This window comes from Equus quagga, chromosome 3 (genome assembly GCF_021613505.1).
Source record: "Equus quagga isolate Etosha38 chromosome 3, UCLA_HA_Equagga_1.0, whole genome shotgun sequence".
In the NCBI taxonomy this organism is placed as follows: Eukaryota; Metazoa; Chordata; class Mammalia; order Perissodactyla; family Equidae; genus Equus; species Equus quagga.
Window position 1 is genome coordinate 1462142 of NC_060269.1, and position 26409 is coordinate 1488550.

Sequence of the window (26409 nt, forward strand, 5' to 3'; positions counted from 1 at the left end):
TGGCCCCGAGGAGAACAGCCGGACCCCAGCCTACCTCAGCCACGAACCCCAGCCCTCAGTTTCCCCTCCTGTCAGGGAACAGCTTACACGAGACAGCTGCTGGATACGCCCTGCCTGAGTCCCATGACCGTCAGTGGTCCCTCTTCACCGCACGACACCAGCAGGGAGGGACGGTCTCGGGCTCACGAGTGACTCAGCCCGCCCCAGCAGCGCGACCCAGAACAAAGTCCTTCCTGCACCAGAAGGACAGCATCTTCACAGGCGCTGCCCCCCATGGTGCTGGCGGGGGCTTCTGTTTGCTGACTGACTGGTCCACATCCCCTCAGAACCCCAGGTTCAGTATCACCTATCAACTCAGCTGCTTCTGCTGGGGAATATGCATGCGAGTCCAAAATTCTTAAGCCACACGATGCGATGGTGTCCGTTTCTGGGCCAGTTCTTCATGATCCCCTCACAAGTAAGGCACCAGGCTGGCATTTCTACTTCCAGGCCTGCCCTTAATACGCTATATCCACAGGCTTCGGTTCTCACTACAAACAGATTCACACGAAACAGCTTCTAACTTAACTTGAAACTAAGGTACCATTCCAAGCAACCGCCGGAGAGGACACCTGGACAAAGTAAAGCTCCGAGTTCGCCCTCTTGTGGAGCTTCATGTGCACAGCCAGGCGAGGGACGGGAAAGCAGGCAGGCTGCAGCAGAAACATCCAGAAGAAGAAACGCCAAACCGTCATACTTGTTCCCCCCAGAATTTAGAAGTAACTTCCACAACCGGACAAGAAAAAAGGCAGCCCAACACAAAACAGGCCGCAGACAGAACAGGAAATCAAAGAAGGGGCACAGGAAGACTTGTAATACATGAAAAGATGCCCAGTGTGACGGGAGAGACCCAACTTAAAACCAGAAGGAGACACCATTGCAAAGACCTAAGAATCTGACAATGCCGAATACCAGAAACGACGGAGGCACCTGCACCCGACAGGCGCTTGGCAGGAGTGCCTATGGCTCCAACTCCTTTGTAAACAATTTGGGAACACCTCATAAAGTAAAATGGGTGTGTAACTCACAATTTAGCCATCTGACTCAGCTACAGACCCAGGAGTATACACCTATATATACTACAAATACAGAAAATTTTAGCATGGGCCCAAGAAAAGCATTAAAAAATAGTTAAAAACAACCTATCAACAGGAATATGAATAGTGTTAAACTCATAGAGAGGATGGCTATAGAGCTATGAAAACAGATAAGTCAGAACACACAGGTTACTGATCCAGCCCTACCCGTCCTCGTGCAGGTGTCTGAGATTGCCACCTTACAATCCACAGCATCAGCCCATCCCCGTCTGGAATCACCACGCACTGGTCCTTAGCCTCTGAAAACCCGTGAACTGCACAGAGCTGTGCATCCAACGCCTCTGGAGAACAGCCTCCTGACTGATAGGGACCCTGGTCACCTCCTGACTGATCGGGACCCCCATGGCCATGCCAGTGGAGGGGAGACCCGCTCAGCCTCTGCATGTACTCTGCCCGCTTCAGTGGGAGCAGATGCCCCGCCAGCTGTCTCACCATCAGCAGCTGATGCCTGCAGCGACAGTGGCACCAACACAAACTCACTGTGGGGCTCCACACACTGACGGTCTCACTTACTATTCACGGTGACCTTGTGGGGCGAGTGGTTTGATGACACAGAGGAACAATAGGCCTGCAGAGGCTCAGCCACTGGTCCCAGGTTAAAAGCTAGTAAGTGGTACTTCATGACAGTGGGGTCAATGACCCAAATTCATGACGAAGTTCAAAACAATAAACACAACAACATCACATTAAGACTGAAGAAACCTTGAATCTGTGATTACAGTCCCGTAACATTATCCAACAGGTTTTCTGAATATTTACCCAGAAAGACATAACCCTTGAATAACCCATTAGATGCGTAATTCTGAACAACTGGGGGAAGACAAAGATGATTTCCGCCCAGGCCAAACTCAAACTCTGAGCAAGCATCAGTGCCAGGGCAGGAGGAATCATGGAGGTTAAAGCGTGTGGACAGCGACGGCCTGATGCAGGATGCCCTGAGGACCACAGCTCAGCACAGACGGCTATGGAACGGGGCTCTGCAGCTTCAACGCCCCTCAGCACGGCGGGCTTGGTACCTTCTCTGAACTAATCTTCTGCTGTTATGAGACGGAAAGAGAACAGCAAAATCCAATACCCACACATGCCTATGAGACCAATGCCACACACGCAACGCATTCACGAACTCACTCATTCCACAAGCACCGACTGATGAGCCACACTGTGCCAGGGAGCAGGCCGGGCAGCTGGAAGACATCTGTGAACAAGAGACAGACTCCCTGTCCACACAGAGCCAGCATCCCAGCCCGAGGAAGCTGGCAACAAATTAACAGATAACTGAGTTATACAGCATGTTGGACGTCGGCAGGTGTCACGGCAAAGGGAAGAAAATGAAGGACCAAAGGCGGAGTGGGCCGGGGGAGGCGGGCTGGAGTCGTACAGGATGTTCAGGGCAGACGTCGCAAGGGAGGCGAGCTGTGTGCACACCCGGGACCCGGGGAAGAGTTCCAAGCCGGAGGACACAGTGCGCAGAAGGTCGGTCAGATGCAGGGTGTGCCCGGAGGGTCAGAGGAACCGATCCGCAAGCCGCCAGTGTGGGGGCGAAGGAGCAGGGGGAGGAGGACGGGGGAGCTGGAGACGAGGTCAGACACGCAAACGGATCCGGGGCGGCTTGCATTTTAACAGGTTCACTCCGTCTTATCGTTGACTACGAAGTGAAAAGATATTAGGTACAGTTATCCTTTCCCAGAAACGAGTGGCCTAACTTCAACTTCTTATAAACATTAATCTACTAATAACATCAGTTATTCTCGTTTGGTAAGTAACTCCCACGCAGTCTGCAGTGGACTCTGTGCTGAGGACTACCACACTCACACACTCACACCGGCCAGGAGCAGTTTGGGTCTAAAAAGACAGTGAAGACCTCCTGCAGAGATGTGGCAGAGAATGCCGGTCTGCTCGTCTTCCTCGCTGGTGCTCAGGCCACACTGCCCCCGTCTGTTGGGAAACATGCTGAGCCCTCTCCACACGCTGTCTGTGCTCACTGTCTCTGGTTGGGTCCCCCAGATGTCCACACCACTGGTCCCCCACCTCCTCTGGGTCTGCGCTCAGGAAGCACCTTCTCGCAGAGGCCTGCTGCCTGTCTGACCCCAACAAGCCCCCCACCCAGCCCCCTCCTTGCCCCACTTCTCTCCAGCACACTCACCGCCGCCCGACAAACCATGCATCGTGTACGTTTCCTTTTTCTGGCCTGTCTCTCTGCCCAGAAGGAAAGTCCCAGAGGAATTTGTGTCACTGTTCTCACTACTTCACCTCCAGTTCTCAGAACCCGCCTGGCCAACAGCGGGCTCTCAAAACACGTGCCCTGAATGCAGGAACGGCAGGGAGTCGGCAGCACTGAGGCAGTCGGGCGGAAGGACGGACGCTGCCAGGCGGGCTGGCGCAGGCGGCGGGGCAGACGCAGGGCTGGGGGCACGGGAGGGTGTTCTCTCTGGTTCTCTCAGCAGCGCTGCTCAGCACTGGCTACTGAACCTTTGAGGAGGGTCCTCACAGGGGCACGACGTGCGCAGCTGTCTGTTTGCACAGTGCTGTGCTGGTGCTGGGCAGAGGATGGAAGCGCAGGAGGCAGGAGTGAGGGCAGGCGCGAGGAGGCCGCTGCGGTCCAGTTCTGTTAACTAAAGACAGCCACTGTGCCCAACAGACAGATGACAGCAGACATGCGCATCCTGAAAACTCAGACGCTTCCAGAGGAGGACAAAACCTTGTCAGGACTTTGAAGAGATCAACTACAAAAGCTCAGAACGAGTAGATGAGTTTGCAGCGCCCGTTCGGCTCCCCTGTAACCTCTGGTCTCAGTGATGTTCCTTAAAGGAAACAGCACGGAGCACTCAGAGAACCAGGAGCAGCAACAACGAGGTCACGCTCCCACCCTCCGCCAGGCACTGTTCTGAGATGAAGGTGCAGGACTCACCCATCCTCAGCACCACGCGCAGGAGGTGCTTTATCGTCTCTCCTTCACAGAGGAGGACGGCGAGGCCAGCAGACGGACAGACGTCCCCAGGCAGAGTACTGGAAAGCAGCAATCTGGCTCCAACAGCCACATTAGCCACTCACAACGCAGCCTGGATCTGTATTTACATCTCCTTTTTCTTTGTGTGCCCAGCACCTAACGTGCTGCCCGGCACACAAATCCTTAGTAAGTGTTTAATAAAATAAACAGATGAACTTTACCCCCTGCCTCCTCCATGCCTCCGACTGTCTGTCGGTCTCAGCGCAGTGGCCTCTCTGGCCTCCTCCCGTCCACACGTCTTCTCCTGCAGACGGCATCCTCTATGCTTCACAAAATGCCTCCACCTTTCACTGCAGGTCCTCCCATGTCTGCCTGCGGCGCTGGGAGTCAGACCCCCTCCTTCAGCCCCCGTTTCAGCAGCGCCTGTTTCACAGAACACATCCGCGTGGGTGCTCCAACTGCGTCTAAGGCAGCCTCACTCTTTAGAAAACATGCTTTTTTCTTTTCCTGTGCAGGTTTATTCTACATAGGCAGCTGTTTTTTTAAGTTGGATAAAGCAAGACCCCTTTTTCTCAGCTATTTCCCCAAATGCATCTTGGAATTTCATGTAAAATATTAAAATTAATAAAATAAAAATAGAACAATTAAATATCCAGATAGATGGACAGTCAAATGGCTTTTAAAAACATAAAGGCAGGCTCTTCTCTCTGTCCCCAAATCCTAGACTTTGGATTCTGCGTATTCTGAGTTTTTCTCACTAAATAATCTGGAAGGAGAGAGACTTCCCAGAGTCCAGAGTAAGGAACCACGAGAAGAGAACGAACAGGGAGGAGGAGAGACGGCCGACAGCAGTGTGACTCCGACAGGAGCGGCTCCCGGCACCGAGCCCGGGCTCCCTTCGTCCTCACGCCTCCCACTTAAAAGTGTAAATTCACAATAGTGGATAATTAATCACCTAACTCAGTCCACAGTGAGATCTGAAAAAAGATTCATCTGTTGGAGTTTAAACAATAAAATCCTTACTCTCGCGTGTGAGTGTATATTCACGAAGTGACAGCAGAGAAAGCAGATACAGCACTTGGCAGGGCCTCGGACTCGCCAAGCCCAGAAGAACCATGCTCAGAGCACCAACCATGAGTGCTCTATGCACCACCTCCAAGACCCCGAGCGGACGCCTACATCGTTTGAATTTACTGACACAGTAAAACTCCACATTAAAAAACTTTAAATGTACAAATCTCTCAAACTGACATGTCCTCAGAACCAGTTTAAATTCACGTAGTTCACAGGATTTACAAGGCAGTTTTTTCAGAAGACAGAGACATTCTACCATTATAACAAAAACGTTACCTGAGGGAGGGCGCCGTAATTCCATATATAACCCTTGTGAGGAAAGATATTCGCCACGAAGCGCGGCTTGCCATCCTTCAAATCCTGTTTAATGGGGTTCAACGGCTCCTCCGTGGCAATCTAAGCAGATCACGGAAAAAGGGGGATGAGAAATGAGGAATCCCATATCCAAACCGCATTTTTTAAATCTGCTATTATCAGCTAAATCTTCATATTCCAACATACTGATCAAAGATACTTTAAAATAAATTCAGCCAGCTCTTATTTCTAATTTGCAGTCCTGTGTAAGAAAAACTGTCTGGAAAGGAAATATCCGATGAACTATTTAGGTACGCTATCATTAGTGCACTCATTATTTCTAATGAAAATAATAAAATGAGTGAAATGGCAAGATAAAGATTCATCAGCTTGCTTTCTGTTACTAATCTTGGGCTTTTTACCATCAGTTTTGTGATGATAAATTTACCTCAAAGATTTTCACCAACTGGTTTCATTTCAAAATTACCTTTCTATCAAACGTATCCAAATTGCCATGCAAAAAGAAAAAAACCTATCCTATAAAGAAAACAAAAATTACTGAAGCCATGTGTGAATGAACCAACACTGCTTAAGTTAGGCAGAAGCTCAGATTTCTGATCCTGGACCTAACTGTGACAGAGAATACCAGACAATGAAACGTTACACCTGAACAAAACCAAAAGAAGAATCTAGGATCTTTACTCTTTCCTACTAAAATATCAACACAAAGATATGACCAGGACCTGGTGAAATTACTGACAACTCTCCAAACATAAATTCTGAAAAATATACACCTATATAACAATTCTTAAATGCTTGAAATAGTACTTGCCATCACATCCAAAGTTGTCAGAGAAGGCTTAAGTAACTAACAAATTAAGTGGCATAAATTAAATTTCACTCAGAACTATACGTACGTGATCTTACCTAAGACGATGGAACAATAAAATTCTGAAAAGCAAAAGGGAAGTTCTTGATAGGCTCATGCCTCATGGAAACGACTAAAAAGAGCTAACCAGGGGAACAGAAGATGCTCTTAGACAGAGCTCATAAATCAAGAGCTGGCCAGGAAAATGCTGCCATTCCTGGTAGAGAAAAATCTAAAGAAGAACAAAGTCCTTAGAAACTAAAATTGCCATCAGCCCCAAATATACACGTTTCCGCTGTGTCCATGAACAAAATACATCTCAGACTCTATTTAATAAACCTTGAAAATATTTGTCACTTTACAGGACAGAGTTGTCAAAGAAAATCAAATGTGTGTGTAACAAACTAGACAAGCAAAAATGGAAAACACTCTCCTTAAAGTGTACATTCAGCTTTAAATAATATTTTGCTTTTTGAAACTAGATTCAAAGTAAGTTCACAAGAACGTTTCATTATAAACAAGTCTGTCAACCATCCCAAATTCAAAATATTATGGCAAACAACTTGAAATAAAGTTCTATATCATTATTGATTATCATTTCCATTTGATATCACAGAATGTTTCCATACCTCCATCTTCGCATTTGTCCAGCGAGGCACTTCGACAACCATATTAAACAAATTCTGCAGTGAAAAAAACAAAGACAGAAAATTGAAAAATTTTACCTATCCTTTATTTTTTCAGTTATCTCCTGTACAAGAATGCTTTAGTTTTTTTCCCACAAAAAATGTTTAGAGTCTGCATCACACATCTGTCTCTGCCCTAAATTTCTAGCAAAAAATTAGAGAAGTCGTTAAAACACAGCAGCCTTGAGGCCATCACATCCCTTCCACTGCAGGGAGAGAAGTTGCTGCCTTTCTGGAAACACCTTCCCTCGCAGTGACAGCTGGAACAGAGTCAGGAAACTGTTTCAGGTTTTCTCTTCAAACTAAAATAGGAGAGAGAGACGGGGTCCACCATGCAGGCCGAGGGCCTCGCCCTTCCCGTCTGCGAGGCGGTGTGACAACCTCTGCCCGACTTGGCACACGAGGCTGGTACAAAGATCAACCACAGAATTTAAATGAAAATACACAGAAAATTATGAAATAAAACATTTTGAACATTATAAAACAGCATTTAAATGCAAGCATTATGATCACAAGGTGAGACTAAGGCTGTCGGTGCAGGCAGCTGTAAAGCTCCCAGAGCTGGAGAGGGGCCTTCCTACGCTCAGCTGGCCTGTCCAGACACCTCTGCTTCCCTGAAGTCACAGAAGGACACCGCTTCCCTTCACCACTTCTCAACTCGGCAGAGCGCTTAAAGCAAAGCAGATGCGCAGTCAATGGTGAGTGGAAATAACTTCCCACAGTGATTAGGAATTTAAGCATATAACTGCCTACAGTTTGGCCTCACAAAGAGACAGTCTTACAGTCAGAGCTGACCTGCATGGCATTCTGACGTCAGCAACTAACAGCTTATGGCGGCAGAGCAGGGTCTGAACACATCTCTGTAAGTTGGACCCGGACCAGGGCTGGTCTGCAAGCTGAGTGCCATTGGTTCATTCAGAGACATTTACAGCAATTTGGTGGAATAATCCTTATGTCTGTTGAGCCTATTAATAAAATTTGGAACTTGAATTACACTTTTCTAAGAAGTCATTTTGATTGTATTTTTAAAGTATCAGTTCACAAGAGATTAGGAAAAAACCAAAAAACTAGCCCTTCCCCTCAGATCATTTGAGAAGCAGCGATTAAACACACTTATTCGCCATCGTGCCACACCTCAAAATCACCTGGAGAGCTTCAACCAGCTGAAGGGAGAAAGGTCCCCACATATTTGAATTCGGCTGTCCTGAGGTGGAGCCGGGACACGGCTCCTTTTAAAAGCTCTGCAAGCAAGCGGAGCCTGCGGCCAGAGCCGAGCTCCCCTGGCTTAGCACACTGTAAACAGTATCAGGGCCTTTCCGAGTGAAACCCAATGCTATTGAGTTAAAGAATGCTATTTACCCAATTAAATGTAAATGTCAATTGAGTTACAAAAGTAACGACGGTTTTTAGTTTTCCAGATAAGACTGAAGCCCACCGACGGCACAGCCGCACACCCACAACGAGACAAGGAAGCAGGCTGAGGACCGCTGCTCAAACACGGCTGCTCGCTGCACCTTGGCAGCCTCCCCGGTCCTGCTGCCAAGCCCCACTCGCTGTGCTCTGTCACGAGGTAGCCAGCACCAGCTCAAACACCTCTGAAGTAGCTGCTGAAAAGAAAAACCTAAGGAAATGGCAGATGTCCCATAATTTATTCATCCCCGAAAGCCCGGCTATAAGAGAGGACGAGTGTGCGGACGAGAACTCAGAGGGGACAGAGAAGACCAAGCCAGTGACCATCGACTCACACCCAACACTGACCAAAGCACTCACAGGGACCTGAACTGGGCCACAACAACAGAGAGGTGCGAACGTGAAGCCTGCACAGCACTCTCCCATCATTTGTCCCTGATCACTCATAGCGCACTTCCAGCCAGCTCTTCATTTCCTGGCTAAAATGCACACGACCTGCAATTTTTCAAAGCCAACATCAGTCAGCTTATCCTAGGATCAGTGTTCATGACAAACCAACAGTGGTCTGCTGACATTTATTAGAAAGGCTCAAAGATACAAAGGACACACTGCCATTCAGAAAGTCAGGTGTGGGCCTCCTTCACTTCTTTTCTTCCTCTCCATTCTTCCCTTCTATTTGTATTGAAGAAATCAAACGAAAACCAATAAGATATGAAAAAAGCAGTCAGTAAATTGTATACACTTGGAGAAAAAAATTGGAGGAAATCACCCTTCTTTCCTCTTTCTAACTCTCAAAACATCAAGGAACCTATGGATCTGGCATCAAGTAAACTATGGATGAAAAGCAAAGACAAGGAAAGCAAAAACAAACAAGTGGGATATATACACAATGGAATACTACTCAGTCAAAAAAAAGGATGAAATCTGGCCATTTGTGACAACATGGAAGGACCCTGAGGGTATTACACTGAGTGAAATAAGTCAGAGGGAGAGAGTCAAATTCCGTACGATCTCACTCATAAGTAGAAGATAAAAACAACAACAAACAAAGACATAGATACAGAGATTGGATTAGTGGTTACCAGAGGGGAGGGGGGAGGGAGGAGGGTGGAGGGGGTGATAGGCACACGTGTGTGGTGATGGATGGTAATTAGTCTTTGGGTGGTGAACATGATGTTGTCTACACAGAAATCAAAATATAATGATGTGCACCCAGAATTTATATGATATTATAAACCAATGTTACCACCGTAAAAAAATAAAAAAAGAAAAAAAACAAGTGGGACAACATCAAACCAAAAAGCTTCTGCACAGCAAACGAAACCATCAATGCAATGAAAAGTCACCTATTGAATGGGAGAAAATATTTGCAAATCACATATCTGATAAAGGGTTAATAGCCAAAATACAAAGGGACTCATACAATTAACACCAAAAAAACAAACAATCCAATTAAAAAATGGGCAGAAAACATGAATAGACATTTTTCAAAAAAGACATAAGGATGGGCAACAGTACATGAAAAGATGCTCAACATCACTACTCATCAAGGAAATGCAACCAAAACCAGAATGAGATATCCCCTCACACCTGTCAGAATGGCTGTTCTCAAAAAAGTCAAGAGGTAAGTGTTGGTGAGGATGTGGAGAAAAGAGAACCCTTGTGTACCGTTGGTGGAAATGGAAATTGGTGCAGCCACCATGGAAAACAGTATGGAGGTTCCCCAAAAAATTAAAACTAGGTCTACCATATGATCTAGCAAATTCCACCTCTGGGTATATATCCAAAGGAAATGGAAACAGGATATTGAAGCCGTATCTGCACTCCCAAGTCCACTGCGGCACTATTTACAACAGCCAAAATATGGAAACAGCCTAAGTGTCCGTCAATGGATGCACGGATAAAGAAGACGTGGTATGTAAGCCCCAGTGGAATATTATTCAACCAGGAGGAAGAAAAACTCTGCCATCGGCGACAACATGGATGGACCTTGAGGGCATCATGCTGAGCGAAACAGGAAAAGACAAACACTGTCTGATCTCACTTACGTGTGTAATCTTTAAAAAAAAAAGCCAAACTCAGAGAAACAGAGAGTAGAAAAGTTGTTGCCAGGGGCTGGCGGGTAGGGGACATGAAAGAGAATTTAAAAAAATCAAAAACTCAAATCAGGCACGTTCTCAGAATTAAACTTTAAGTTGGCTGTATGGATTTAGAATATATTTTTCCCACTAAAACAACTGTTTCTGGGTTAACGCACAAAGTCTCTAGGAGCCTATAAAGTCTTGAGCCCCAAATGTCCATTCAGCCAACATCTGGGGCAGTGGTTCTCAAACTCCAGGGTGTGCAGAGTGCCCTGGAACACCTGCTAAACATGTAGACTAACCAGTCCGCACCAGGCAGAGATTCTGACTGGGCAGAGACGGAATGAGGCCAGGAACCTGAAACTTTAACAAGTGCGCCAAGTGGTTCCAAGGCAGACGGGTTAAGGACCATTTTGACAAACACCAGTTCAGGAAAATACAAGATGGCAGGCAAAGATGGTAGGAATGAAACAGCCCCACAGCTTGTGTGGAAGTGGATTCAAAGGATGGGGTCGTAAGTTTCAGCTGGAGTAGAGAATAGATGGAAACAAGGCTGGGAAGAGGGACCAAGGTGAGGAAGACAGCAGGAAAGTTGCCCGGCACCAGCAGGAGGAAGAGGCATCGAGAGCAGAGAAGTGAGACATCCATCGAACGGTCTGGTCCTTGGTCAAGAGCTAAGAAAGGTTTGACAGTCACATGTTTGAAAGACGTGTTGAGAACATATTTATTTTAGCACAGAGTTGGTACAACTATTTTTTCCTTCTCCTCTACCCCCAAAAGGCTTGTTCCTGGATTCCTAAACAGCCTTTCAAACCATCTTTTCCCTTATAATAAAAAGATAATAAACTGACCTATTTTCATAAAGTACCTTTACTTTAGACCATCTACCATGATAAACAACTTGCTACTAAAATGGGTTCATTTCCTGATTCTCTCTGGTTTTTCACTTATGAAATGAAATGGTAAGGAGGTACCTGGAAAAGTCAGGTTCATAAACAAGAAGCAGGCAGTGGGTGCCAGGGAATGGGGGAGGGGATGGAGAGTCAGTTTAATGGGACGGAGTTCAGTCTGGGAGGATGGGAAAGTTCTGGAGACAGACAGTGACGATGTTTGCACAACACGTGGAAGTACTTAACGCCACTGAACTAGACACTTTACACAAGTGTAGTAAATAAAATGGTCAATCTTATGTTACGTATAATTTACTGGAAGAAAAAAAGTGAAACGGCAATATCACCCCAGCTGCCTTAAAGAGACACAGAAGAACAGCAGAATGCACAGGAGGTCTTGCAGGGGGGAAACCGCAGAAGCACTTCCCAAACGCAAGCTATCATCACGGTCTGTTACAGACAATGAAGTGCCTCGCAAAAGTAAAAACCTTCAGATATACGTCATAGTCGTCACTTTGTGCTCTCTTTGTAGGAATGCCATTTTCCTTTAAAAGAAAACATGGTCTTTATGACTATAATTTCACAAGGAATATGGCTTCAGGGCAAGGCAGTGACAATACGCCCATACGAACCGTCCACTGCAGACGCCGTCCAGACGCCTGGCGTCTCCTCTCAGCGTCTGCACACCCAGCGCACGAGCAACAGAGCATTTCATAAATAAGTTATCAGAAAAGCTACATCTCTTTCAAGTGTATTTTCCTAGTTTTTACAAAATAAGCAAAGGCTCTGTTCAGTCTTTAAGGAAAGACTGGCGGTTTCCAGTGATTACACTTAAAAGAGTCATTTCGTGACTGAAATCAAACTTCAGGGAGCGTGACTAACCAGCCACGAACACTCGCACCTCCCGCCTGGGAACACCATGGTGTCACAGACACGCCCCATCAGCACTTCACTGTAACAAAGGAGGCAGCGGGTGTGGAGGAAAAATTATGCTGTAGGTAACTTTTACACGCCAAAACGACTACTAACGAAGGAAACAAAACATTATTATTCCAGGTCAGCCCTGTTCCTAAAATGCCACATCCCAGAGAACAGTGTGCAACAGTTCTAATCGGCATGGACGGGAACAGGGGAACCTCCCACACGACCACCGTGTGCACCGAGCTCCACTGGCCCGGAGTCAGCAGCATACCCCACTACCTTCCATCCTGCCCTGTCCCCAATCCTGCCTAACCCCAAATCTCATACTCCCCACACCCCTCCCTCCTCCTGAGGCAGAACAGAGGCCCCCTGGATGTTTACAGCCCACTCTATGTTCCACTTCCACCCCAACCTACCACAGGATTCCCAGAAATATCATCATTGCTGCTCTCGGGCACATGGATTTTGCCGTGAAGCAGCCCCCAGTCCCTGCTCCTTCCACTCTGGTGTCACAGCACTCACCACCCTTGGACTGACTCGTTTGTTCTCTGTTCGTCTGTCTCCTCCAACTAGTGGGACCTCCATATACCCTCCTCCCCGCTGCAGCCCTGGTGCCTGGAACACTGTCTGGCTCACAATAAGCATGCAATGATTTTTCTGAGTGAATAAATTATTGAAGAATGAATAAATGAACGCACGTACTTTCAGCCAGAAGCAAGGAGAGGTGGTGGGAGATAAGATATTTCGGTTAGACAGTTCACTGGCCAGAACAAAACACATGGGGACACACACTCCTCTCTCAGACACACAGTCATGGTGACGTGGAGCCCTCCCTGTCCCCTCTCTGGCTTGCTGCTCTCCCTGGACTCCAGCCCCCGTCCTGCAGCTGAACACTTCTCACAAGCAGTGAGCTGGAGGGACTGCTCAGGGCAGCCAAGAGGACGAGCTCGGATGGCCAGCACCTCCGTTCAGATCCCACCTCCACGACAGACTGGGTCCGTGACCATGGCAGGAACTTGAGCTCATTTACAAAGGAAGGTAATGAGCGTGGCCGAGACAGGCTGGGAGGATGCGGCTTGAGCGCTGAGCGTGGTCACGATCTTCATAATTCTCCCCACGGCCACCGCTACTGACGGTCCAGTCCTCAGGGGGCAGCACAGACCCACTTCAGCGCTCTGTACCCGCAGTGTGACGCCTGACATGGCCCTGAGGGGACGCCACAGCCAAGCCACGCCAGCATCTGAGCAGCTCTTCACCAGCCTCTGCCCCTACACGGATCTCCCAACAGTCCCAGAAAACCCGGCCCCACTAACCAGCCCCATACAGTCTCGACCTGGAATGTAGTCCTGGTTAGTTTCCTCACAGCTGCGCCCTGTAAGACACGGCAATGAAATAAACCAACTAACGCCTCGGATTTTAAGGAAAGACTTCCCAGCTGGTGAGGATTAGTAGCACCCTCTACCTGTCACGCCATCTCGCCACCCAGTCGGCAGAGCGCGCGTGGCCCGGTGACGCTGAGCCCCAGCTCCCCCTGCAGCAGATCCCCTACTCCACTCACGTCCTTCCCACCTGCATGTCTGTCAATCAACTTCAGGTCCTAGAGAACAGCTCTTCAAAGCCCCCACTCTTCCTGTTGTACTTGTCCAGCACCTGTTTCATGGAGTGGTCGAGGTGCATGCACTCTGTGGGCAGAAACGCCACCTTGACACCTGGCGTGGACATGCACCAGCTGGTGACCCCAGACAAGTTCATAGAATGCCTTAGGCTTCAGTGTCCTTGGAGGTGAGAACAGCAACTCATAGGATTAAATAAAATGGTTTATGTTCACATGGTGCCTAGCAAACAGAAAATAATCCACAAATGTGAACGATATTACTATTAAAAATAAGGCTCTTGTTAACCTCCTGAATTCCTACCCTTCCATCTTTATTTCCTGTCCAACTGTAAGCTTTATGGCCCACTTGCCCCTTTCTCCCCAAGTCCTTCTGGAAGAATCTCACACGAATTCTAACTCATGAAGGAGGCTGGCAATCCTGTTATAATAACTCCACTGACCCTCCTGACGTCTGACCACATTCCTTCCTTTCAAGACGCTTCCAAAAAGCATTTTACGGTGATACTAGAAGTGCGTATTTTCATCCCCGAAACCAGTTAGAACAGTACCTCTGTGGAGTCCACCTTCAGAGGGATATCGTGGAAGGGGGAGACGTACTGGCCGGCAGCGTCCTCTGCAAAGAGAAAGACGGATTAAAGCTCTTCAGGGTAACTGCACCCTCGTCCACCTTCAAACTTCAAAGAGGGTTTTCAAAATTAACTTTAACTCTTGATTTAAAGTTTAATTCAACTCTTAAAACTTGCTCCAACCTGATCACCAAAGAGAGACACAAACCAAGGAAACCACATTTGCTGCTGAAATCATTTACTCATCCCTGTGGCTTACAACATCCAAAGCAGAGAGTGCCTAAAATAGACTAAAACACTACAGATGAAAAGTCTCACTTTTGAAAGACTCATTAATAAGTGATGTGACTAAAACTGATGCCAATTTCCCCAGGAGAAACCTAACAACAGGATTTCCAGTTTCCACCCAAATCCAGCCAACAGAGGTCTGAAGGTCCCGCCCAGCTGAAAGAACAGAAACAAATCGTTTGTTTCCAGTCAAAGCGATAAGGATGCTAATATTAAAGTAAGCTTAAAACAAAAACTGCAGTAACAGACACGCGCTTATCTTCAATTGCATACTGAAATGTGTATTTTAAACACTTTTTAAAGTATATATTATTTAAATAAATACAACGATCCAACATGAACTTTCATTGGAATGCATCTGCTTCCAAAAGCTGAGTTTAATACAGCCATAGAAATTTTCACCTTGTAATTCCTAACTCAAGGTGTGTCTTATTTCTGGCCTACTACTTCTTTGGCATAATCTTCAAATTTAGACTTTAAAAATATTTTAACAAAACAAGGACTAGTTGGCACCCCAATAGCAATGAGTACACCCAGCCCCCGAATCTTGATTTCTAAATGCCATTCTCCAATCAAAAGATCGAGAGCTTCTTGAAGAAGGGGCTGATTCCAAGCCTGAGGCAAAGAAAACACAAGACCTAACCCCAGAAATCAACCAGATGCTCAAAAAACAAAAGGCTCGAGGTATGTCAAAAGGAAATGGAGAAAAAAAGAACTCCCAAAGGCCAAGACTGGACAAGTTGAGCAACAAAATAAATAATGGAGCACTGGATTATAACCCAAAGTGTAAAATGAACATACATGAGTCTAAAGTATAAAATGAATATACATGTATTAGTAATTTGTATTACTAATACAAATAAGTGATTTATAATAAAGAAATAAGAGAGAGGAGACAAATCTTCCTTACAGAAGATTCCAAACGATTTTTGTCAACGTCCCCCAAGTGTGGACTGGACTTAGTGACTCACTTCCAAAGAACAGAACACGCAAAGGGCAGAGCAGTCACACCGCAGCAGAGAGACCGGACAACAGCACCCCACCCAGTGATGCAGTCAGCATCACCAGGGACAGGCTGGGACAGCAGGCACCTCCTGATGTGCTGTGACGAGTGGGGCACTCCATTCTGCGCATTCTTCCCCAAAACCCACAGCCCAGCCTCCCCATGGGAAAGACATCCGACACACCCAAACCAGGAGACATATACAAAATACCTGCCCAATACTCCTCAAAAGTCTCAAGGTCATAAAAACAAGGAAAGACTGAGAAACTGTCAGACCGGAGGAGACCAGTGAAACATGACGTGGTACCCTGAACTGGATCCTGGAAGAGGAAAGTGACATTAGTGGAAAACTAGCGATAGCCAAACAAAGCCGCAGGCCAGTCAGTAGTACGTGCCCATGCTGGTTTCTTAGGTTTGATAAACTTGCAAATGGTAACGGAAGATTTTAACATTGGGGGAAAGTTGGTAGAGATATACTGGAATTCTGTACTATCTTTGAAACTTTGCCAAGTCTAAAATTACCCCAAAATAAAGTTAATTTAAACAAACATACAAAAACAAGCCACGGAGTCAGCCCGATATAGTTAGAAGCACATAACAAGGGCACCACTCCACCAACACTTGCTCTCCCCGTCTCACGCTGAGTGGGTTTCCCTCAGCGCTGCCCACCCAAGTTCTGGAAGGGAGCAGTCGTGCTGCTGCTGCTGTTTGCTCTGCTGTGCTCCCCACCAGAGCCCAGGGCCCAGAAGGCACTGAGCACCGAGCAGGCATCCAGCAAACACGTGCTGAGCAAACATCTGCTACCTTCCAACTGTCAACGTGAACTTTCCTTTCCCACCTAACAACAAGCTGACTCTCGAAGGACCTGTCCACAGGGACGGAAGGACAGAAGGGCTCACGGGTAGCAAAGTATATAAAACTCTGGCCACGATCGATAGAGCTCCTGTTCATCAGTTGGAAAGGACGCCCCTTTAACAGCCTTCTCTCTCGCCAACCACATCAAATTTCAAACTCTGCCTGACTTTAGAGTCATCAACAACCAACACAAGAACACAAAAAACAAAATTATCTGTTTGTTCATGATTATTTACTTTTGTATAAATAAAGACATTTAAGTGGGTCCCACTTACATATTTTCTATTAAAACAAAATATAGTGGTGGGAATTGAAAATGGTAGAGTCACGGAAAAGAGTGTGGCAGTTTCCCAGTTTCTCATAAACTTAACCATGGGACGCAGAAATCCCACTACTAAATACTGAACCAAGAGAAATGAAACTCATGTTCACCCCAAAAGCTCTAAGCAAATGTTTACAGTGGCGTTATTCAAAACCACCAAAAACTGGGAGCAAATGCCCAACTGGTAGATGGATACACAAATTCCGTTATGCCCACACGATGATGTTTTACTCAGTAGTATACTAGTCCACGATACAAAGGAACAACGATTGATATACACAACAAACGAATAATCTAAAATGCAGCAGGTGAAGTGAAGAGAAGCCAGACGCCGTTCCACTTAGATGAGCTTCTAGAAAAGGCAAAACTACAGGGGTAAGGGCAGGTCAGTGGCTGCTGGGGGTCGCTCATAGAGGGTGGGGTTGACTCTCAAGAGTGCCCACAGGAAACTCTTTTTGGAGTGATGGACTGTTCTGTACCTTGTCTGTGATGGTATTAAAACGCATCTATATTTCTATCAAGACTCAGAACTGTTCACAAAAAAGAGTGAATTTTACTGCCTGTAATTTTGTAAATAAATATGGAGCGAAAAAAAATAGGAGGTTAAGAAAAATATATATTAATGTGTAAATGGAAGCTCTTGTTCCAAAGAACAATCCCCAATCTGTGATTCTATTCTCTGCTTTGAGTTACAAAGATACAGCAGAATTCTGAGGATTAGAAAAATACCATCCTTCAGTGGATTCCTTCAGTTGTCACATTTGGGACCTACCACTGTGATGGAGATTAACAATCATGGCAGCTCTGACGATCCTGGAGCTGCACAAACCAGAGAAGTTCATTATTAAAATCAAGGCAGCAGAGGAACCTCAACAGGCGGGCTGGGCCGCCTTCCAAGAGGGAAGAGAGGGCAGCTTCAGCACACCCACGTGGCGGTCAATGTCCCGGCCTTCTAAGAGGGAGGAGAGGGCAGCTCCGGCACACCCACGTGGCAGTCAACGTCCCGGTCTTCTAAGTGGGAGGAGAGGGCAGCTCTGGCACACCCATGTGATGGTAATGTCCCCGAAGCTCCAGGGCTCCCACCACCTGGGGACACACCCCGCAGACTCGCTGCGATGCAAGAGTGTGCTACTGGAGTCTGAGGAAAGGGCAGGACCGGACGAGGCCCAGACGGCTGCAGCGGGAGAGGGAGAAGCGCGCCAAGGCACCCCTCTGCAGGGGTGATCCAAGCATCACATTCCAACCCAAGGCGATGCAGCAGACCCGTCTACACTGTTTCCTAGCTGCCATATTGGAAGGTACAAAGAGCAGAAACGGGCAAATGTCTGACACACAGCACACCTAGTAAGGAGCGATTTGGATCAGGAAATAGCATAAATAAAAACATAAAAATGAAGGAACAAAGGATAAAAAAATTATTTCTGGAGAAATAAAAATAAAATATGGCCTTAGATCTCAGATAATGATAGAGCTTTTATGGGCAATATACCAATAAAGTCGCAGAAGAGCCATAAACTCAGAGGCCAGGGGCCTGACTTCTAGTTACTGAGCTTGATAAAGTCACTCAATTCTTCCAAAACTTAATTTTCTCAATTTCCTCAAGTTAAGCAAATACAGTTTGGCATGTAAAAGGCAACGCGTTAGATGCGCGAATAGGAAAGTCCTAAACATGAGCTCCGCGCACGGTGAGACAGGGTAGGACTGCAGGCGGCAGCTGCCTCGGTCCCTTTGAGCTCAGGGTCCTCTGGACAAGCAGAGAGCCAGCCTTGGCCTGGAGCAAACGGAGGGAGCAGAGCCCGGTCTTCCGGGGTCGGTGCTGAGGGCGCCACGGTGCTCCTTCAGAGGGCATGAGATTCTCTCAGGTGGATTTAAGACGGACCTCCACCCCGGGGGCTCCCGAGAGAAGGGCCAATCCCCTTCACACACGAGCCACAGGCACGCACACAGCAGGCATGTCTTCAGGACGTCGGGCTGAGGCGCCCGTCAGAGACGGCCCTTGCTCAGAGCCTCGGCGGGAGTCAGCCACACGTCTCAGGCTGGAACCTCCCTGTCCGAAGCTCAGCTGGTTGTTTCCTTAGACTTGAAACCAAGGTGTTGTTGCCAATTTTTTTTTTACATATATGTTGTTTAAACAAAGCAATGCACGTTCATCATTCACGTTCAAAAGTCCCCACGTCTCTCCAGCGAGCCCCGCCTCTTCCTGTAGGTTAGAGGATTTGTTCCTACTTACCAACTTTAGACAGTATTTTCTGATTCCAATACTAAGTTTAGTTCATTTGACTCTGACTGATCCCTGTCAAATCTCTACTGTGTAGCTTTATTCCTGGTTCTATCCAACGTATGTTCTCGACTCTACGAACCTCTTTTTACCTCTTTCCTCATGCTTCTCTTCTCATTTTTGTCTTCTGCACTTTCATTTCTTCATTCAATGCTGATAAGCGGTTCTATAATCGCTTTGAATTTTCTATGCCTTCCCTAAGGAAAACCTGGAGTGCTTGTTAAACAGATCTCTGGATCCCATACCCAGGGAATCAGAATCCTAAGGAGAGAAATCTGAATATCTGTATTTTTTTTCAGCCATCCCCAAATAATCCTCATGCTCCGTCAGGTTTGAGAAGCATGGTCCCTGTGCTGATTCTTGGCCACCTGGAACGTTGTGATTCAATCTCTTTCCTGCTCAGCTTCTGTTTTGACCTGTGCTTCTAACTACCTGTCTTCCCCTGTCGGTCATAACCCCCTCTATAAGTTAGTCCAGGGCCCTGCAGACGCCATCGCAACGATGGAAGCCTCCTTACCCGCAGCTCCTGTGGGACCTCCCTCCTCAGGCTGCAGTCCGACGCTTCCCTGGCATCTACGACTCCGCGGTGGTCTCCAGCGGAGGCCCGTCTCCTGCACGCCACGCATTCACCCTCTTTGGTGGACGCACTTGTTCTGCAGGAGCACATCCCCAACCTGTGTTCTGTCAGAAGGCTGCACATGTGCGGTAAACTTCCCAGGTCCTCAAAGGTCTGAAACGTCTCTATCCAATCTTCATCCTCGGTCCATGGCTGTCTGGGTGGAGAATTCTACGAGGACGATGGCTCACTCTCAGAATTCTGAAGGCACCGCGCCAGTCGAGAGTGTTCAGGTTGCTGTGAGTCAGACTCGGGTCCGATTCTCACCCTTGCAGGTGCCCCGGCCCCCGTCCTCCCCCCTTCCTCTGTCCCTGCCCCAGGACTTTCAGGATCTTCTTTACAGCCTCAGTTTTCTGAGATTTCACAGTAAAGCGTCTGGGACTCAAAACACGTGGGTCCTTAAGTTCCTAGATCAAACAATTTCTTCTCCACTTCATCTGCTCTTTCCTTCTGGAGCTCATACTGTCAAATGTCAGACTTTCTGGATTAAATCTCTATGTTTCTTCTTTCTATCTCTTCTGTCTCTTTGACATTTTTACTCTTTTCTGGTAGATTTCTTTACCTTATATTCTAACTTTTCTGTGTTAGTTTTGTAGGCCTGCCATAACAAATTAGCACAAACCTGGTCGCTTAAAACAAGAGAACACCGTTCGACCCAGCACACCTTGTATTGAGCTCCTTGTGCTGACAACCACATTTTAATCTCCAAGAGATCTTTTCTTTGCCTGCCTTTTCTCCATAGCCTCTTCTTCCTTTTTAACGAATGCAATAGCTTCTAAAATCTTGGAGGACACCCATTTGACTTTTTAAAATTCAAGTTCTTTCTTTTCCTTTTTCCCCCTCATTTAATGTATACTTTTTTTTCTGTTTAATTTATAAGGTTTCTTTCTATTTCTTCATTCATTCAGTAAATACTTCATGCTGAGCACTGTTTTGGGTACCAGGTATACAAAGTCTCTGCTCTTAGGGCAATTCTGTCCCAGTAGGGGTAGAAAGACAAGGAACATGTGTATACTGCTTTAGGCACCACACACCCACACAGGGAAACACACCAGGGTAAGAAGAGTGAATGACGGAAGGGGTAACACCTGATAAGGAAGGTCAGGGAGGACCCCTGTGACATGCAACGTTGCAGCACAGACCCGAATGAAGTGAGTCAGAAGTCAAGCAGACACCCCGGGAGGATACGCAGGACCTTGTACACTACGGTAGACATTTAAAATTTATCTTGAGTGAAACAGAAAGCCACTGGGGTTTTGAGCGGAGCCTGGACACGATCTGACTCACATTTTAAAAGGGTCAAGGTGACTTCTGTGTGGAAAGCAGACCATGGGAGACAGAGTGGAAGCCGAGTGAGGAATCGGGAGGCTACCGCAACTGGTCAAGTGGAAGATGATGGTGACCAGTATAAAGCAGCAAGGTGGGCGTGGAGAGGAGTGACTGTCTTCTGGACACATTCCAAAAGCAGAGCTGAAGGGAGAGACCGAAGAACGGGGGGGGCGCGGGGGGGGAGTAACAGGAAGAGGGGCAACAAGAATGATCCCAAGTTTGCTGTTACAGATGTGAGGATGAGTGGCTGAAGAGGCAGGAGTTCTGTTCCATCGTGTGAACCTTGAGACGCTGCTTGGACATCATGTGGGGATACAGGTGGAAAGCCGGACACGGAAACTCTCAGTTCCAGAAGAGAGTGGGAGGCACAGACAACACGCATCTAACACCGTGGGTCTGGATGGGATCACCTGGAGCAATCACAGTGGCCTGCACACTGACCCTTGGTCAAGTCCAGCCCACGGCCTGTTTTTACTGCTGTAAATAAGGTTTTGCTGGAACACAGCACACCCAGGTGTTCACTCTGGCTGCTCTCGTGCTACATGGGCAGAGCTGTGCAGCTGTGACAGAGAACACATGTCCCGCAAAGCCTACTTACTATCCAACCCTTTACAACCTTGCCTTAGAGAGAACAGATAGAATGCGCTAGGGACTGAGCCCTAGGGCATGTCAAATGTTAGAGTTCAGAAATATGAGAATGACCCAGCAAGGGAGAATGCAAAGGAGAAGCCATCAAAATAGGGTAAGAGAGTGTTGTCCCAGAGGCAAAAGGGAAGAAAAGTGAATCAAGGAAGAGAAAGTGATCGACTGTAAAAAACACTGCTGGGAACTCCTGCGAGCTGAGAACTTACAACTGATGCCTGAGTTTGCTGCACAGAGGTCACGGTGGCCTCGACAACAGCAAAAGTCCGGGAGCGTGCGGTGACCAAAGTCCACCTGAAGCTGGTCCCTGATGATCTGGTTTACGCTGGAGAAGAGACTAGAACACCTGATGTGTGCCCACAACGGAGAGGCTCGTGGAAGGGCCAGCTCCCGGAGACGTGTGGGGGGTTCCTGACTGCCAGGACGCAGAGCTCTGCAGGGGTAGCAAGACCACTGGGCCATCCTACTTCCCTCCAACATCTTCATTTCCTACAGAAGGCGCTAACCACCTCTCAGCCCCAGCCTGCACGGTGAAGCTCCATGTGCGATCCCATAACAAAACCTGACTTCACCCCCTGCGTCAGCCTCCACATCCCACACCAACATGTCTGTGAGCCCTCCGAGGTCCTGAAAAGCGGTTCAGCTTCTTCCTAAACTGGTACAGCCCCTGAGCACAGGCCAGAGCGGGGACTTCCTGCATGCTGCTCCATCAATAACCACAACTCCCTCCGTTCTCCTTTTATAGTATTCCAAAATGTCTAGCTCTGATGGCTCCCTGTCTGCTGTTTTAGGATTGCTCTTTTTAATTCACTTACTGTCACTTTAACAGGATATAACCTAACGAACTCTATCAGGCCCATCAATGTACACTGGATACGGCCAAACAGTGTCAAAGCTCGCCCTTCAACTGGACTGAAAGGAGACTTTACTCCATCATTTTGTACGTTATCTACACAATCGTCCCTCATACCTGCGTGGGATTGGTTCCAGGACCCCCTCACCACTCCACGTGGATACCGAAAGCCGTGGACGCTCAAGTCCCTTAGTCAGCCTTCTGTGTCTGCTGGTTCCGCATCCTCACAATCAACCAACGGCAGATGGTAAACACAGCACTACACACAGGATCCGGGTTGGTTGAATCCTCGGATGCAGAACCCGCGGATACGGAGGGCTGACTGTATGTTTTTCTCTCATAACAGCAAGTCCTATCGGGATGAAAGTTTATTACTTGTACTATTGGGTGAGAGAATTTAACGGAATGAGAAAACCATATCTGATTATATGTATATATGCCAAATAGCTACACGTTATGCCAAGTACCAACATACTATTAGATTACATGCTACATTGCTAAAACCATTCGTAGAGATTCTACTGGAAGCGTTAGCTATGATGAAAATCAAACAAACGTAAGTAACTTTTCTATGTTCACACAATAACCATTACTTTCTGTTGCATCAACTCAAATTCTACGATACAAGCCAATCTAAAGAAAAGTTGCAGGAACTCATATATTTAAGACTCGAACACGTATTTTGTGGATTATTCACAGGAAATTTTATTAGGTCCAAATGTATGATATATTCAACAGCAGATTCCACCTGCTACACAAATGATGTACTTAGAAAACCTGTAGTAACTTCAACATAAGCATATGCTTACTGTGAATGATCAAATCAGTTCATTGTTAAAGAACTGGGTGACTCATTCTCATGCTAAATGAAAGCAACCTGAACCATCCACAGCACCGTCTCTAAGTTTCTCTGTCATCACCAGCCGCCCACCCCACAGCAACAGAATCCAAACTACGACAAGCACAGCTTCTCCTCATCCTTTACGAAAAGTGTAAAAAACTAAAATAGTGATCCTTCAAGTTACTAACAAAACAAAACAAACAAAAACATGCAGGCTATCCAAGGAACACTGACGTGCAGTGCTGTTTGTGGCCCCACGTAAACAAGTCTAACTTCATTATGATTTCACAATTAATTCAGAGACTGCAGGGCAGTAACCATCAAAACTCTGAGAACCAGGAATTATTCACTGGGACATACTCAAAATACTCAATTTTATCCACATCCCCTTGCTGTTGCCCTCCACAGATCGTAACAATGAGAATTTTTGATCTCAGGTCTTAAAGTAAAAGGGGAAAAAGAACATATATTAAATGCCTACCATGCTACCAAAGATTATCTACTGATAACCTGTACACACGGTCTCATTTAACTGCCCCAGTAATTCTATAGAATTATAACTGCTGTCCTCATTTTACAGACAGAAAAACTGAGCTAAGGGCTGTCAAGTGACACCCAAGATAGTCAAGCCAGACTTACAACCTAAGCGCTTGACAATTAATCTAGAACAATTTCCAAGACACACTTGCTTCTGGAATCTTCAGAAGTCATCTCATCCAGCACTTCCCAAACTGAACTTCACGAAACTCTAGGGTCACTAAGATGCTAACAAATATTCTGAGAACTGGGGCCCTGGGGTTCAAAACTGTGGGACAAGTCACTTTCCATCAGAATTTCCCAGAACTTTAATAGGCACATTGTGACTCTCTGAGAAGGTGATAAAATGGAGTGTTCGGCTAATCTCTTAAACCATGAAGCCCTTTGTTTGAAGAAAACCTGACAACACCCATGGGATGCTTGTGCTCGACTAGGCACAGTCTGGAAAAGGGTCATCCAGCCCAATCTCCTCTTTCCATGATTTCATCAAACAAGGTACAGAGATTAAGTGACTCCTCAAGGCCACACACAGTCACTAACGGGGCCAGGGCCGCCCCGAGAAAGCCTGAGCACTCCACCAGGATGCTCTTTCCCTCCGTCATCCGGTCTCACTCCAGTACTAACTATTTCTACAACCTTCAACACCAACTAACAGGAAAGAAGTGTTACATGAATCATTCTGACTCTTCTGAATGGCAGTGAAGAGAAACCGTTTACAGAAAAGGAGCTCAAAAATGGTCCCCCTCCCACTGCACTCGCCTCTCAGAGACTTGGGATGCATCTGGAAACGATTCCACTGTAATAACGCTGAGTAACACAGTTGGGCCAAGCGGTCCCATAGGCACGTTCTTCTCTGCAGTGAGCCAGAAGTGCGCCCCAGGACCGCACAGACACTGCCAGAGCCAGAGACATCCAACAGTGACACGGTTACTCAGAGCACCTTGCTCCCCGTTTGCCCCTGGTCCCGCGCCCCGCGTTGGGGTCCACAGTCCTGGGCCAAGCATGCCATCTCGTGTTCATCTCAGCAACTGCTGAACCCGCCCCACCTTCCAATGACCATCTCATGGCCTGGCAGCTCCCCAAAGCACACTTCCCTTTCTCCCAATTCTTGCCCATTTACCTCAAAAAAACCTTTTTTCTTCTCTTCTGCCATTTACCCCAACTGAGTGAAAAAGTATTTTATTTGTGGCATTCTAGTCACAGCAAAATCACAAGTTTGGAATATACTTGTAGCTGAAGAAACAGACCAGGGCAAGAGGCTAACAGACCCCAGAAATGCCCTAACGGAGGACTGCCCCAACAGAGACTGGGGAGACCCGTTAGTCATTCAGAGAAGGTCTTGAAGGCCACCGCCAGGTCAGCTGCTGCAGTTCAGAGCCAAAGACATGGGCCTGGGGGAAAGAGACACGGCAACCACCTGCGAAGCACTGCGCCAGAGTTCAGGGCTCTGCAGGGCGAGGGCAAGGACTCCCCATTCCGGAGCCAGCGGGGTCGGGCGCGCCCCACATGCTCCAGGCTCCTTTGGACTGCTCTCTCCCAACCAGCCTCCAAGCAGAATGTTTCCAGTGCCTCTGTACTTCCCTTAACTACTGCAGAAGCTACAAATCTCCTGAGGGCAGTACCCCGCCCAGCAGCGTCCAGCACACCCCCTAGTATCTACCGACTATTTTGTCTGTGATTAATCACTGTACTTATGCAAATCTAGAATTCTTTCCCCACATATGCGTTAGACAAGCGTTCATCAGCTTAAAAACCTGGCTGTCACTTTGAAAGCCTGTTTCTACAGAAAACTGTTCCCAATATCACCACATGGTAACCTTTTGGAACACAACCCATTTGGGAATTTGGGACTTCCAGTTCAGGGCTCCCCACCACCTGATCGGTCCTGACCAAACAAGGATGAGAGAACATGTAGTCTAGATACGAAGCAACCAATTTTGAAGAAAATGGGAATGTGAGTACCAGCTGCATTATAATCCCAAGACGTTAGGCAGCTCGGTTTTCCCTCTCATCGAATCCCCCTGGACCCCAAGCTCAGGCGGGACCCTGCTGTGGCCGCTCTGCAGGCACAGAGGTCCACAGCGGCCGCGGGCACTGCAGTAGCCTCCAACCGGCCGGCCCGTGCCGCGGGCTCACCGCCGCCTCCCCGGGTTCCCGCAGCCCCGCCGCTCGGACGGGAAACCGGGTCGCCTCGAGGGCCCGGCGGGGCGGCTGGGGGGTGACTGGACCCGGGGGCCGCTGCGGCCGCGCAGGGCGGGTCTGTCCCCGGGAGAATGGGGGCGTGCCCGTGTCCCCGGGGAATGGACGCGAGAGGATGGGGGCGGGTCTGGCCCCAGGAGGAGGCGGGGAGGATGGGG

General features: G+C 47.5%; 1 protein-coding gene across 2 annotated transcripts in view; it reads right to left on the bottom strand.

Annotated features, from left to right (window-relative positions):
• Positions 1-26409, bottom strand: part of PPA2 (inorganic pyrophosphatase 2) — a 72861-nt gene that overhangs the window by 45780 nt on the left and 672 nt on the right. For both annotated transcript variants that reach the window (XM_046656015.1, XM_046656014.1), the window contains exons 2-4: positions 14471-14535; positions 6949-7002; positions 5434-5553 (exon numbers count right to left, since the gene is read on the bottom strand). In XM_046656015.1, coding sequence (XP_046511971.1) covers positions 5434-5553; positions 6949-7002; positions 14471-14535 — 239 coding nt within the window. The remainder of the gene's footprint in view (positions 1-5433; positions 5554-6948; positions 7003-14470; positions 14536-26409) is intronic.